Source organism: Anabrus simplex, chromosome 2 (genome assembly GCF_040414725.1).
Source record: "Anabrus simplex isolate iqAnaSimp1 chromosome 2, ASM4041472v1, whole genome shotgun sequence".
NCBI classification, from domain to species: Eukaryota; Metazoa; Arthropoda; class Insecta; order Orthoptera; family Tettigoniidae; genus Anabrus; species Anabrus simplex.
In genome coordinates, this window is record NC_090266.1 from 1,230,710,087 (window position 1) to 1,230,726,135 (window position 16,049).

At 41.3% G+C, this 16,049-nt stretch overlaps 1 protein-coding gene across 1 annotated transcript in view; it reads left to right on the forward strand.

Moving 5' to 3' along the window:
* The window catches only part of LOC136863417 (uncharacterized), a 61,143-nt gene extending 50,965 nt beyond the window's left edge, over window positions 1–10,178 (forward strand). Inside the window, exon 3 of the mRNA XM_067139827.2 lies at window positions 9,747–10,178. Coding sequence (XP_066995928.1) covers window positions 9,747–9,893 — 147 coding nt within the window. The 3' untranslated portion in view covers window positions 9,894–10,178. The remainder of the gene's footprint in view (window positions 1–9,746) is intronic.
* Window positions 10,179–16,049: the final 5,871 nt, after the last annotated feature.

The following is a 16,049-nucleotide window of genomic DNA, read 5'->3' on the forward strand; positions in this document are numbered from 1 at the left end:
ACACCTCGATCTCTTTGAGAGGAACGGTAGTTATTTGTAAGCGGTTGAAAGGGTTGATGTGAATGTTCCCTTCGAGGTATTTTCTCAGGAAGGCATTACCTATCTATTTGTTTACAGAAAACTGTTATGGGGGCAGTGACCTGGCTCAATTAGTCGTCCTGCTCGGCGTTGAACTCCTTCTAGTTTCGTCATATTCTCTATAGCTATATGGGATAGTTATTGTGGTAGATATGAATTTAAGGCAAGAGAGTAAGGCGACTTCATACCATGAATTAGCTGCGTCTTCCCTTCTGCAATGATGTGACAAGTCTCCTGGCAGGAAGAAGTCTTAAACTCGACGTTGTGCGCGGCCATGGCTTGACAGGGGGTGTGGTTGATGATCTCACCAAGCTGATCGTAGTTCGAATCTCAGCACTTCAACGTTCGTGTAGTTCGAGATTCCGTGGCTATGATCACGAGCTTCCTACTCTGCCTACCGACCTTAAAATTCGAGTACTCTGTATAAATACTGGCTTACGGTGTTCAAACTTCTTGTCTCTAGTCTTTCATGGTGTTCTCGCTTTTATTAACTTGAGTGTATTATTGCCTATTCAAAGAGCGTGTTGTAACTTATTAGTTGGTTGGATGGCTTTCGCCTTCTTATCCTCACGAAAACTCTTCATGAATTCGCCATGTTACTTCTTGTGTGTTTCTGACCATTCCTTATCATTTTTCTTTTTTAGGTTTCTCTGTTGATTTATTATTAGTTACTGTATTATTATTATTATTATTATTATTATTATTATTATTATTATTATAAAATAAAATCTTCGTGTCCTCGTCCCGTAGTTCTGGAGTTCTGATTAGGCACTCTTCCGAGTGAGAAAAGCTGCTTGTACCATTTTAACCACAGCCCTCCTGCCAATTTTAAATATCTGGCTGTAGCAGGAATCGAACCCGGGCCCCAGAGGTTCGTGACGGTAACCATTACACTATGGAGGCGGACGTTATAATACAAATTTAATTGTAGAAGTCTTAATGAGCAAGGTTGTAAATAAAAAAGAAGGGTGAAACATCCTAATTATGATATAATGTAACAACTTCATCAGTAGATAAGCGCATAACTCCAAAGATTGTATATTTTACCGAATGTTTGCAAATGTATTGTAGAAGAGTCCAGAAATCAAATTACTTACTTAACACGTTTACCGTTCAAGATTGGTTTTTCCGTTGGACTCAGTGAGGGATCCCACTTCTACGGCCTCAGGTCAGTGTCCTGAAGCGTGAAATACTTTGTCAGGGATACAACTAGGCAGGAGGATCAGTACCTCGTCCAGGCAGCCTCAGCTGCTATGCTTAGGAAAGATGGAAGATTGGAAGAATAAGCGAGGAAGAGCGAAGGAAGCAGCCGTGGCCTTAAGTTAGGTGCCATCCCGGCATTTGTCTGGAAAAGAAATGGGAAACCACGGAAAAACACTTGGAGGATGGCTGAATTCCCGTCTACTCATTTGACTTACCGAGGCTGAATGGGCCTCTTTCCAGTCCTCGTACCATTTTTCAAATTCCGTGGTAGAGTCGGAAATCGATCCCGGGCCTCCGGGGGTGGCAGCTAATCACACTAACTACTACACCACAGAGGCGGGCATAAATCAAATTACATTATTATTATCGACAGACATAATAGCTCCGTAAAATAGTTATTGGACTGTCACAGGACTGATGCTGCCGATTCTTGTCTTTAAACAAACGATATTCTTTGCTTTTGTTGTCATCCTCTTTGTTAATTCATGTTTACAGCTGCTATGTGTTTTAGGGAACCATAGAACTCGATACACCGCGTTGCATTAGAGTCAAGGCGTCCTGACATCAAATTATATAATGTTAAGTATGTTTTTTCTACTTACTTTCATGTCGAGCCTGTAAGCCATAATGGAACTGGCCATTTTAAAAGACCCGTAGGGAATTCTCCTCGCTGCTGTTGAGCAGACTAGCTGCCAACAGTTTTCACAAAAGAAGATCTTGTGGCAATCCAATCACATTAACTGTAAGCCAATCTGCTCTCTCGGATTAGTTCTGGGTGGCTCCCGTGAGATGGTAGCACATGATTGTTTTTAACAGCGAACGATGACAGACGGAGTGTTTTCTCCCTCCTAGCGGTATTGTCTTTCTCTAGCGTAGCCCGTCCGATCAGCCGCGACCAACCATCAAGTCACCCTCAATTGACTTATTGTGTCCTCAAGACCTCGGCCGGCCAAATGGGGGGAACGACACTCAATGCATTAATTTTGCTCCAGTAGGGCGGGTAGAAGGAGGCCTCTTTTAATAACACTGATGTCCTTATTCTGAGCGTATCGCAAGTGAAAGCTTGTTACTTTATTAATTTGTAGCTCTGATTCTCACGCGTATTGGTGGCATGGTTAAACATATACGTTTTAACGCCAGTAAACTCTGAATGTCATCCAGGTAAATTATCTAGATATTGGACTACTCCTTTATGTTCACCTCTTACCTTCATATTTGAATGGATGAAAACCATAACGGTATAAGTGACATTAAAAAAATGAGTTAAGTGCAGGATGTAACTCCGGGAGGATGTATATTTTCACCAGCAAAGAGATACAAGTGATAGCGGTAATATTCTGCGCTCTAGTGATGGGTGGTATAACTACAAATAGCATGCTTTATATGAGTGTTAAGATGTTTAAATGCCTTTTTCTCTGAATGAACAAAATGCTACTTATACCGTTATGGTTTTCATCCATTCATTTATGACTGTCTAGTAGCGTGGTAGTGGGTACTAGAACTATTGGTGCTGCTTACCCTCTCGTTTTGCCACGAGCGTATCTATGCCTCGGTTTTCTATTAACTGCTCAGGACGTTTATAACGTGTTGACAATTTAAGTCGTATCGTTAATGCATTAAATAATTCGTAAAACCCGGATAATATTGCTTAATGCTGTGTATTCCGCTGCCTTTTTTTCAGTTTCTACGTGATCCGGAGTGATTCTAGGTAACGACAAGATATTGAGGCTAGTGCACCAGTATGGCGTGTTCAACAGAGCGAAGGGTTAATGTGTTCCTTCCTTATTAGTCGTCTCTTCTTACAGTAATTCTCCTGTCATCTTCGACAAATTGAACGACGAACGTGTTGGGCGAGTTGCATAGTCGTTAGAAGGAAATTCTCGTTTTTCCTATACAAGTTGCTTTTCGTCGCACCGACAAGGATAGGTCATATGGCGACGATGGGATAGGAAACGGCTGCGAGTGGGAAGAAATTGACCGTGGTCTTAAATAAGGTACTGCCCCGGCATTTGCCTGGTATGAAAATGGGAAACCACGGAAAACCACCTTCAGGGCTGCCGACAGTGGGATTCGAACCCATTATCCCCCGAATGCAAGCTCACAGCGGCGCGCCCGTAACCTCACGGCCAACTCGCTCGATGGAGGAAATTCAAAGGCACCTGGCTCAAAATATATAACATTCTGCACGTCACACCTGTTGGCGTTTTACTGGGAAGTACGTCACCTCGCAAGGTGAGCTTCTATCGGTGCGACGTGGAGCAAATTTAAAAGAAAAGTATGGCTGGTCGGTGCACTGCAGGTCAGATGAAAAGTTTGTCTGGCCTCAGACTATTGTCGTTAGTTTTCATGATTGGAACTACCGAAAATATCGTGTCGATTCTCCATCATCCCGTATTTTTTATTATCAGCAATAAAGCGCAATTCTCCAAGGGCCCTCATGGCAGAAATGGCTTTACTTTGTATAAGGGTAACGACTGAATAACATCCTGGTTCTGTCCACCATGTCCAATGTTTGCAATGACCTCCCTGACACTACAACATTTTCGTTGATTTTTTTCATAGACTAAAGAGAAACTCCATGAAGTCATGGTTGAGATAATGCTTGTGAAGGATTGTTACACTTCATCGCCACGTCTTCTATCTGATGTGGCTGAAGGGAAGCAAGGAAACTCGTTAATCAAACAATCCTCATTTTAGATAAAGAACGAAGAAGGGGAGGACGTTCCGTATTCAGCACTGTATCATATTTAAAGTAACGATGACGGCAGGTCTCAGAGGAACGAAACCCCAATCATGCGCTTCAGGACTTTTTCTACATTTGTAGGTACGGTGGATCCCCTTATACTTTATCCCGTGATCTCCCCTGTTTCTCTATTGTTTGTCCGCTCGTATCGTGGGCGCTTCTTCCCTCTTACATTCACGCGTATCACTACTTTCTTGTTATTTTCTTCTTATTCTTGTCTTTTACATCCCTCTGCTCCACCCCTTCCTCCACGACTCTTCTTCCGATGCACAAGTCTGCTAAGAGGATTTCTAAGATAATGGAGTGGGATATTTTCGAAATTATTTCTCTGGAACGTCTAGGGTTTCCCATCACCCGGCATCGTAGCGCAACAGGCATTGCTCATGCGGTAGCGTGGTTTCTTGACCTGAGTTCTGTGCTAAGGAGGACTTCAATATTGAAACCTACAGTAGTGCACAAGGCTTTTATGTGTTTCAGTCTGCCAATACAAGCGGAGAAGTGGGAGTGTGGACTGGCCGCCTTTCATCACAGGTACTCATATCTGGTGTACGCTGAGTGAATCCTGGGAACTTCCGTAAATCGTAAATGGAAGAATCGTTTCTCGGAAAATAGAACCCAGGTCCTTCCGGATGAACTACCCACCCTCTGCTAAGCAGCCCTTTTATGTTCTTATGTTTTAACGCTTTCTAAATTGCTACGGATTATTAGAGTTGCCCGAGTGCTGGATTTTTCTCTACAAAAGGGTTCCGTTAATACGCAAGTAGGGGCCTATTCGCTCTGACTCAAGTCTTTTAGGTTCTTCCTGGGGTGGAAGTATAATATTTTGGCATTTCACTGTTATGCCATCCAGATATTGAGAGCTTGTGAGTTCCAGTGAGCTAACACGAGACAACACAACTAAGGTACGAGCCGTAGCAACTTCCTCTCTATGATGTAAGTGATCTACAGATGTTCTTTCGGCATTATTTATCGGAAGGGAACAGTGGGGAAGTGGCTCTCTGAAATTATATTTGGTAAGTTGAATATTCACGAAATAGCATACTTTAAAGAGAAAAATAGGAATAATTAATGTGTCTTAGGCTCAAGATTTTCCGCAGTAGATCGCTTAAGTATAAGGAAGTTTACAATAAAATAGAGAGCCAGACAACTACAGTATAATTAGGAAAAACAACTAAAATTATTACATTCTTTGTCTTGTAACCTGTGGTACAGCTGGTCTCTGTCTGTTACGCGCTGGTGGGTGTCATAATGAGCTGCACAGTTCAAATGTGGTGACGAAGGCGAGAAGGGAAGTAAAACACGAGGACATTTGGCAGAGGTAGGTCATCATTGGAAGTTCAAATTGAAGAATTAAACCACAGAGCGGGTTTTCAGACATTTTCTCTTTCAACCTATCTGTGCCATTTCACTCTTTCAGATAAGTCTTTAATTGGTGGCATAGACGAGAATAGAACTGGGCGGTATACTAGTATGGTAATCCCTAGCCCACGCTGGTGAACGTATATGGTCTCTTTTATCCTACATGATACTTGATCATGGCTCCGATTTCTCGGCAATCCTGTCAATACCGTTTGAAAAACTCTAGGCATTTGCGGAAATCGCTTGACACAAACTTGGCTAATGCGTTGCCTTTGTCTCCAGGAGAAAGACTTACAAATCATGGAGACTGAGGTCATAAAAGTGACCACTCGCCCGGAAACGCCGGCTAAGTCTGTTGCCTGCACTGCACTTGCTATAATTTTGATGATAACAGCAGCAAAGACAGTGAACGGAAATGCGCGCGCTCGTCTACCTCGGCAGTGATTGTAATGCGATGGGGAGCGGAAAAGAGAATCCGGCTCGGCTTGAACGTACAGGGAGCTTTACGACTATAATCGACTTTTACAGCGAAAATAAATTATTTTGCTTACGTAGTGCTCACATGGGGCTTGGATATAAAGCGTGTGCCGTAGACAAACATCCAATTTGTGAGAGTTGAACACGACAGTTGCTACCCTTGTGGGACACAAGTATCAATGTCTGCGAGCACTTAGATAGTGGAGCACAATCCACTCCCCCCACTGACACTTCTCGCAATTCAGTAACGCAGCTCTCAATAGGCGAGAACCATTTCTTACTTTCCAAAATAAAGAATTTACAAAAGACGGGTTACTTCTAACAATATTGTTCGACGAAGCAGAATTCCGGTGATACAGGGACTGGGAAGCTGTCGGCTGCGTATGGTGGAATTAGCCGCACTACCCGTACCGTTTATTTTTCTGTGCCCTTAGGAAGGAAGAAACTGCAATTTACCAGTTCAAGCAATTTGTTAACGTCACACCCCAAAAATGGTCCGCCTCCATAGCTACCGTCCTCGGAGGCCCGGGTTCCATTCCCGGTACTGACAGAGATATAAGAATTGGGAAGGGGGAATTGTTTGAAAAGAGCTGCATCAATTTACTTTACTCCCAGTATTGCTAACTTTGAGGATAGTAATACTGCTGGGCCGATGACCTTCGATGTTAGGCCCCTTAAAACAACAAGCAAAACAAGCAAGCAGTAATACTGCTACTTTCGCGACACACGGATGGGTTACGGATGCGAACACTGTAGCATATGTGTATGCGGCGCGGTTCTACGGCAGGATGCCCTTCCTGACGCAAACCCCATGGATTCACTGCTACATATTTTTGTGCTGGTTGGTAGTGTAATCTGGTTTGAGTGCATGTGAAGATAAACACATACGCCATGTCCCCGAGTCAGTGATATTAACGAGATGTGGCTAAAATCGCTGACCCGACCGGGAATCGAATTCGGAGTCCTGTGAATCGAAGGCCGCGATTCAGCCAAGGAGCAGGACAGCTATAATAATATGTTACGTCCGTTCTCACAGCTAACGGTCTTAAGAGACGGCGGGGAGCAGTAAGTTTAGGTCGACTGTGCCGGAAACAGAAAAGCCAGCGACTAATCGACTAATGTTGTTACTTGAAAGATGTGAACGTAGCAATTCAGACCATATACCGGGCAGCCATTAAAAGTAAAAATGGCTTTGGATGAATTCTTTGAAATTCAGGATTCGCATTCGCGAGTGACTGGTCAGCGGGTTTCCGGGTTCGAATCCCGGCTGGGTTGAGGGACTGGATCATTGTGCTGTCCGCAACATATCTGCAATTCATGCACCACATACAGCACCACACCACACCACCTCCCGTCACACGAAATTAGGAGTTTTCCTTCTCCTACCTTAGACCACATGGATATGGAAGTTAGTTTCGTGAATCTTTCGTACACCTGAAGCTACCATACCTCATTCAGTGCAGAACGGCCTTTCTCCCGGAGATTAAACTAAAACCTGTATGCAGTGGTGATTCTTTTTTAAATGGGCCGATGACCTTCGATGTTAGGCCCCTTAAAACAACAAGCAAGCATCTATTTTAAATATTGTTAAAGGGCTGTTCTTTTAAACTTGTCATGGTTTGTGCCGTTTCGTAGTTTTGGTTACGGCACCAGTGACCCACGGTTCGGTCAAGGACGACGAGATCACACTAGTAAATAGGGCATTTTGTCACTGAATATCATCATCATCATCATCGTGTCATTTGATCACAAAAAGGGTGCACCTTACATTAACTTGCTGCGAACTTGGTGTCTGTTGGGAATCCGTTGATATTTAAGTGATGCAGGCGTGCTGTAATAAAGAAAGGGATGAACTGTAGAATTTTTCTCCTGTGGGCTACCTCACTGCTGTCATAACAGTGTATTGTAGATTCAATACATAAATGATGTAATATGCACATTTCCTATAATGTACGACAAATATAAAGTCAGTGGGCTTTTGCACGGAAGAATCTGCGTCAAACGTATGTTAGAAAAGTTACCAAAAGCGTTTAATGCTCTAAATGTGTAGAAGCTCGGACCGTTTTATTGGCGAAGTATAGATAAATCTCCGTGTAATGCACTCCTTTCTTCGGGTCGTGCTTGAACTCGGGGTCTCGGAAATCTTCATCGGATCACTTTCGTACAGGAACACGCATCGGCGGATCAAGAATGAGACAGAAATCGATGTCTTAGTGAATGCCTGGTCCTACACTTGTGTGGAATATTCGGTGTATGTAGAAAATGCTTGCCTTTAATCCACGAATGTCTCCTATACTTCTCGTTCTGTCCTGAGAAGGGGCGTAATAAGTGAGGTATTCCATTAATGTGTGAGAGACAAGGGAGGGATCGCGTTATGACTTCCTCTTCATTGCGTCTTGCCTGTTACATCCTGAACTGCTTGCGAGCTCCAATTTATGGGCTCCGTTTCCCAGGGTGAGGGTTGATCTATTCTAGATGAGCATTTCCTTTCCCTTGTTTCTGATTTTATATCCTTTCTACTACTGTACACATATCTTTTTTGTCCCCTTTTAATTTATTCCGTGGTAGAGGAGAAATTTTTCGGCGTCACACTGTTAGTTGCAACATTTAAGTGAACCCAGCCGCAGTGATAGCTATATCAGGGCATTGTTCATTCACAGAACTTCATTATTGTCTTGCTTATCATTTGAAACGTAAACTAATAATTTGGATCCCCGCCCTTGCGAAATATATCCTTTTAGCCATCTGATCGTTGGTGTTGTGAGAGTTTCAATTCCATATTATTTGTTTCTTACATATAGTGAAGTAGTTATTCCAGCGAATGATTTAATTTTAGATTTCGTGATCTATTGGTGACTTATGGTATATTCTGAAGTATCGCAACGAATGATTTCATTTTAGATTTTTCTTGTATATTTTGAAGTATTGAGTTAAGCAAGTCTTTCTCCTTGTGTTTGTTCAAAGCAGTGTACGTTACAGCAGAATTCATTGTGTTTGTAAACATTTTCACATCTGCTCCATTCCTTCACTGAAATGAAAATTAATACTCACCACAAGTTACGGACAAGCACTTTCCTCATTAACTTCCGTGCATCTGCGTCAGTGGCATGCGTGTTTTCATTTGTCTTAACCTTTCCAAGTCAGCTCAATCAAAAATACTCAGATGGAACAGGACCAACATTTGTGGGTTAGATCTCGACGCAATCCGAGGGCGTGTGAAACAGTAACTGTAATGGCTATATGTGTTTTTTGATTAGCGGTACGTAAACAAAAATACTTCAGAAAAATTAATTTATTATTATTATTATTATTATTATTATTATTATTATTATTATTATTATTATTATTAATTAAGGATTTAAAAAATGGAACATACAGGAATTTAGAAGCATTATTGCGATTTACAAAACACTAAAATTGCATATGACTTCTGGGGGCTGCTAGCTCGACACAGAGTTTATAGAAGTCCTGCAACGCACCTGATTTCCTCACTTCCCCTTGCTAGGTGAATGCATGGGGAGTGCTTCTATGTTTCTGATCGCTTAATTAAGAACTTTAATTTGGCTTAAATTTGGTTACTGACTGGACATAGGCCTAAATAAAAAATAAAAAATGATGATGATGACGATGCTTGTTGTTTAAAGGGGCCTAACATCTAGGTCATTGGCCCCCAAAAATAAATATATATATATATATATGAATAAATAAATAAATAAATAAATAAATAAATAAATAAATAAATAAATAAATAAATAAATAAATAAATAAATATAAAATAATCCGTTCAGGATTCAACTGTAGCTTAATAATGTAAATAAAATGCCAAAGCATTTTGTGACAAAGCCATTTATAGAAATCATAGGGAGAATTTTGTTTAATGTTACAGGAGCCCAACAGGAAGCCGCCCGCTGAACCCAGCCTGAAAGCCCAGAACTCGCTACTTTCTCTCCTCCTGCCTGCTCCTCTGCGAGGCTCTTTGTGGACTGCTGTCATCTTACTTCTAGGCTGGAAACTTTTTCATGCCGCACACTAAGCCGCCCCTTTCCTTCGGTGTGATTTAGTTTTTGTGTAGTTTAGTTTTCCTAGTTTAAATATAGAAATATATGAAGCTCCATTACTTTTCTGTTTTGTTTTGATTATTCAACTCAAGTATTTTTGTAATTCCAAAGAAAATACATATGATAATCGAATTATTGATCTCTTTGTTGTAATAAGATACTTAGTTTGTATGTATATTATAAATGTTTTTCTAATACCTTCAAGAAGAATGAAGGCGGACGTTTATCGTGACGTATTGCGTGTGCCTATCAATGGCCTCTGCTAGCACTGCGGACCGGAAGGTGCGACCGGTCCATAATGAGGTCCCAAAGGGCCTTCCGTTCCGTTGCATCATAATAATTATCTCAGGAATGTTATTTTACTTTGTATATTTTTGTAATGTACGCATTGTCCTTTTTTATGAGGCTGGTTTTAGAATGCCACCCTACTTGAGAGTTTTCAAATGATCTCTGATGGTTAGAATAGATTTTCGTCCCGTGGACTGAAGAGTTGATGCACATGAAGCATTCTCTCTATTGGGCCGCGGGATATTTCTTGTATATGTCTTAACCTTATAAGTCCGTGCGTGGGCAGTTTGGTGATACTGTATAAAATTGTACCAAACTGCACAATGTAACGCTCAAGAACAGTTAGAATACGTCTCGGCCGACTCCCAAGAAGCGTTTGTAGAGAAGTGGACCAACACTTCAGTATATTTTAAAGAAGTAGTGCAAATGTTGATCAAACAGCTTTGAAGAAATGCGCTTATTGAGGATGATGAATATTTTCACGATATACGTCATGTTATTCAGACGGCGCTGGTCGTTAATTTCCAGAAAAAAAACTCAGAACCTAAGTTCCTCCTCAACATGGAGAAGCATAGAAGCATGTATATGCTGGTTCCCACGGTTACTGTGCTATACGAAAACTGTCCACGCTATTCTAGATGGATCCTAGTCCAAAAACATATCTATGTTAATACGTTTCTTAAAGGGGTTGATGCTTCTCAAGGCAACTTCCCGGTTGATTATGGACTGTCTGTATGTGGAGAGTTGACTTGCTCATCAAAAAGTGATCTTGATACTTAATTTAAAGACGACCTATCTTCGAGGTCACTGACCTAAGAAAATAAGAGATTGGTCAGATGATTTTAGTCTAAGAAGATCAATATTAAGTACAAATAGCATACTTTAAAAAGTAATAAATTTTCGGCCAATCATACCACTGAGTGTTAGAGGCGCTGTGTGAAGAAAACATTTAAGGACAAGCAGAAACTCGTGTGATTCTTTGGGGACATCCGTTAACACTCCTTTTGGGTCAAGCATAGGGTGGGAGCAACTTAAAGCTTCAGAACGCAATGTCATCCTCAGTATGCTCTAATCTTTAATAAACCAAGAAATTTGTTTTCGGATGTCATTTGTTTCTTGGCCTCGTACTCTTATGGATAGCTGTGAATAATCTTGTTGATTTGTTCCTTAAAACCACAGCCAACAATATATAATTATGAAAGCCACCTATACTGTTTCCAGTTAGATTATGCAGCAGATTAAGATCAACTGTTTTAGTTCCACAAAAAATTCAACATATTCATTCACACACACACAAAAAAAGTTTTCAAAACGTGATTCACTGCTTACCAGCACACGAAAAATGACTTTGGCCTTGCAGTTCTTCTTTTCCTCTTCCATTTGTATTGAAACCTGGATGGGCAACCTTCAGCTGCTTTCTCGTGATAGCCTTTTCAGTTGCAGAAAACAAACATTTCTCCACATGGGACTTAATTCGCTTCTTATGGTCTGCAGCAATTATCAGCATAACTCATTACATGCTGCTGCCCTCCGTGTAACTGAACATCACATGGCACAATATTTATTTCAGAGTCCTTTTGAAGCTGCAAAGCAAATTCCACACTTGATGTAATTAATTCCATAATTGATTTAACGTGGGAGCTCTTCATCAATTTACGTGTAAGATATCCTCGAGCTGCAGCATTTATTTTGGATGCTGCTTTCTGAATATTCTCATCATTGCCTTCAGTTTCTATAGGCCCACAAGATGAATCTGCATCTACACCAGTGTATAAGTCCAGTTTCTCAGTTGTGGGCAAGTCTTCTACTCTGCTGTTTTCTTCATAGCTTTCACAACTCCCCAACATCTGAATGCCGGGCTGAGTGGCTCAGACGGTTAAGGCGCTGGCCTTCTGACCCCAACTTGGCAGGTTCGATCCTGGCTCAGTCCGGTGGTATTTGAAGGTCCTCAAATACGTCAGCCTCGTGTCGGTAGATTTGCTGGCACGTAAAGGAACTCCTACGGGACTAAATTCCGGCACCTCGGCGTCTCCGAAAACTGTAAAAGAGTAGTTAGTGTGACGTAAAACAAATAACATTATTATTATTATTATTAACATCTGAATACCTTCTCTGTTTGATGTATTATCGTTTATATCCATTACATTGTTCCCTAAATGTGCCTGATCTCCCAGAACTTGAAGAACTTCAGCAGAGATCCCAAATCCAGTGAGTAACCTCTCTGCATCAGCAATTTCGTCAGAAGTAAACTTGTTTTCAGGTGTTTGAGCTGTGCCTGTAGTCTGACAGTATCTATTCAAGCACTGAATAAGCAAACACTTTTCATACACCTGACGTTTGTGGAACTCGGCAGCTTCCTTTTGCTGTTTTTCTTCCAATTTCTAATAATCTTTCATACCTATGCAGATGATACTTTTCTTCATCAAGCTCTTTCACCTCATTGGAAAATTTAGGATCTTGATTACCAGAGCTATCTTCATACAAACATGAGACTGGTGGTTCCATTTCAGTTGACACTGTGGAAGACGCATTGACTTGAGGAAGGTCGTCTTGATTTAAATTCATTGGATTATCATTTTTCTGTCCAATCTCCTTTGCATATTCCAGCAAAGCTGGACTAGGAACGTCTACTGAAAATGTGCACTGATTTTGTAACCTAGGGCCATATGATTGGTCAGCAACTTGGCTTACACCAGAATCATCCAGTTTTGATGACTGGACATCAGAAGTATGCCTTTTATTTTATGGATCTCCAATAACAGAAAGATAGTCTTCAGTATCATTTTCATCCATAGACTTATTATTTGTATCTTTCACTATGGCATCATTTGTCTCGAGAAACTGTCCAGGCTTACTAACAATAGATGAATGATTGAAAACCTCCTGAATAGAATGTGGCGAGTAGGTGTTGCCACTATCAGTGGAGGAGCCTTGCTCATCACTGGTGGTTGTGGTGGTGGTGGTGAATATTGCTTTAGGGGCAACACAATGTGATCATCAGCCCCTGGCTCAGTACTAACACCTGATTCATCCACAACTTCTAGAACTTGAGAGCACTACTATTGTGTGTGTTCCTTTTACTTTCAATTATTTTTTCGATTTCCATAGCTTGCTGCTTATATTTCCACAATATGCCCTATGTTCTTCATCATTGATCAGAGGGGGCAGTAATATCTGACCACAAATTCAATTCGAGACATATATTTTGTTGCTGAATATCTTTTCTGGCTCTGGATCCTGTCCATTAAATCTTGAAATATTCTATGGGATAGACATGTGGCATGTCTTGGAACACAGTACCTTCCAAAATGTCCAGAACCATCATCATCTAAACAGCAAGCTTTGGTTGACATTGTTTGAGGCGTTATTAGAACACTAGTGGTCGCTAACGTGTTGCGTACCCTTATGTGTCCGGCTCCTTGACCGAATGATCAGCGCAGTTCCCTCCGGTTCACAGGGTTCAGGTTTTGATCCCTCGCCGGAACAGAGATTTTTAACAATAAATGGTTAATTGCTTTGGCTCGGGGACTGAGCATTTGTGCTATCCTCAGCATCCCTGCAACTCTCATACCTCACACAGTAATATCCTCCACTACAACAAAACAAAACAAACCCCATGGCACAGCAGCCCCGAAGGACCATGGCCTACCACCCGACCGCTGCTCAGCCCGAAGGCCTACAGATTATGAGGTGTCGTGTGGTCAGCACGACGGATCATCTCGGCCTTTATTCTTGCCTTTCTAGACCGAGGCCGCCACTCACTGTCAGGTGGCTCCTCAGTAGTAATCACGTAGGCTGAGTGGACCTCGAACCAGCCCTCACGTCCAGGTAAAAATCCCTGATCTGGCCGGGAATCGAACCCGAGGCCTCCCGGTAAGAGGCAGGCGCGCTACTCTTACACCACGGGGCCGGCCCTCTACTACAACAGCACTCAATTTTTCATACCACCCGCCCTCGTCGGAGGGACCGTCTTACAAGTGCTGCATTAGGCTAGCAATGGCCACACGGAATTATTTTTCTTATTTACACAAGGACTAATCACTGTCGCCTTTCCTCTGTCTTCAAGCTAATAGCTTGCTGCTTGCTACCAATGTTGCAAAGTAATCTCCATATTTGCCTTAGGAGGAGGTCTATGTCCCCGGGGTGTAGGGGTAGCGTACCTGCCTCTTACCCGGAGACCCCGGGTTCGATTCCGAGGTGCCGTATGGTCAGCACGACGAGTCCTCTCGGCCGTTATTCTTGTCTTTCTATACCGGGGCCGCTATCTTACCATCAGATAGTTTCTAAATTCTAATCACGTAGGAAGAGTGGATCTCGAACCAGCACTCAGATCCAGGTAAAGATCTCTGACCCCGTCGGAAATCGAACCCGGGGCCTCCAGGTAAGAGGCAGGCACGCTACCCTTACACCACTTCTGTTGTATAGTGTTTAAAAATACTTTTTCATATTTCATCACATATCTGATACAACAATAGGCCAAGAATTTTTACACAATGAATTTTATATCGAAATCAGCAAATCTTTTTGTGGGAACTGTACCTGTAAATTAAAAGGTAGTATTCTCGTGATTAATGATACACGGTAAAGATCAGTGCGTGAGAAGGAAAAGGGAAATTAACGACTTTTCAAGGAAAAGTAATGCTATCATCCGATCATACTCGCCCGAACAGTAACCCATAGGTAGTCTTGAGACAATCATTGTGATGCAAGTGGCATATCCATTGCTTTACGTTCCAGAATTAATGTTTGGTAACAGTTTGCCCCAGTATTATCTCTCTCTGTCGCTTCATAGGATTAATTTGAGGATTACCTACTCCACGCAAGGATGTGCCGCTTCCGTGATACTGGCCTGGTCGCGACGTATTTGGACCGATTGATGTATAATAAGAACATGTGTTTGCGTGTATATAGCTTTTCTACATGATATACAATTATTATAATTACTATTATATACACATGGAAACATTATTATATAAATATATTTTAACAGTTTTAAGAATGAAATGTATTTAATGTGATATATGTGAAAAATGTAGATTTCGTTGTGACTTCATTGTGTCCTGAAACAAAAGTGTTTGAAAGTATCGTGGAGGAACTTTGTGAATGTGATATAATGGTTCCTGGCAAGTCAAAATCTGTTCATAGAGACTGCAGAAAAATTCCAAGCTTCCAGCATTGTAGACAACTAAACTTATCTAACGTTTATGATTTTGACGTGCCCAATTACAAAAAAGAATTAAAATAATCCACAAACGCCACAGTAAATGGTTCATTACATCTTGAGTTGGGACGAATATTTTGAAGTGTTTGGGACATATGTGATGGAACTTCGAAATCTTCGCGCATCAAAGCGTCACTGTGATTCTTTGCCTGTATGGCAATATATAAATATGTAACCTTGATTCCAAATGATCTCTGAACATTGTGAACGCAGTTTGTTTGTTTGAAATTTTCTAATAGGATTCCCTAGTCACTATAGTCCTTTTTTAATATGATACTTTGTGTTGACTGTCGTTGTGCATACACGTGGCCTGACATTTTTGTTCAGATTAAACTATCAGAACTTTATTTAGTCTCGATATTCTGATTACTTTCGTTCCATCTGCTCTTCCTTTTCCTATTTATTTGTTATAATGAGCTTGTGCCGTGTCTTTTGATATAAGTACCATGGTGCCGTCTATAGTATTAGGACCATGGTTTTGTGGACCAAGTTGGACATATGGGTGACCGGCATTCCACTTGCAACCACTTTCACTTTTATATCATATCTGGTTCCGCAGAAGTAGATACCATATTAAAAACAAACATGAAGGCGATGTAGATTTAAAAGAAAATGAAATAAA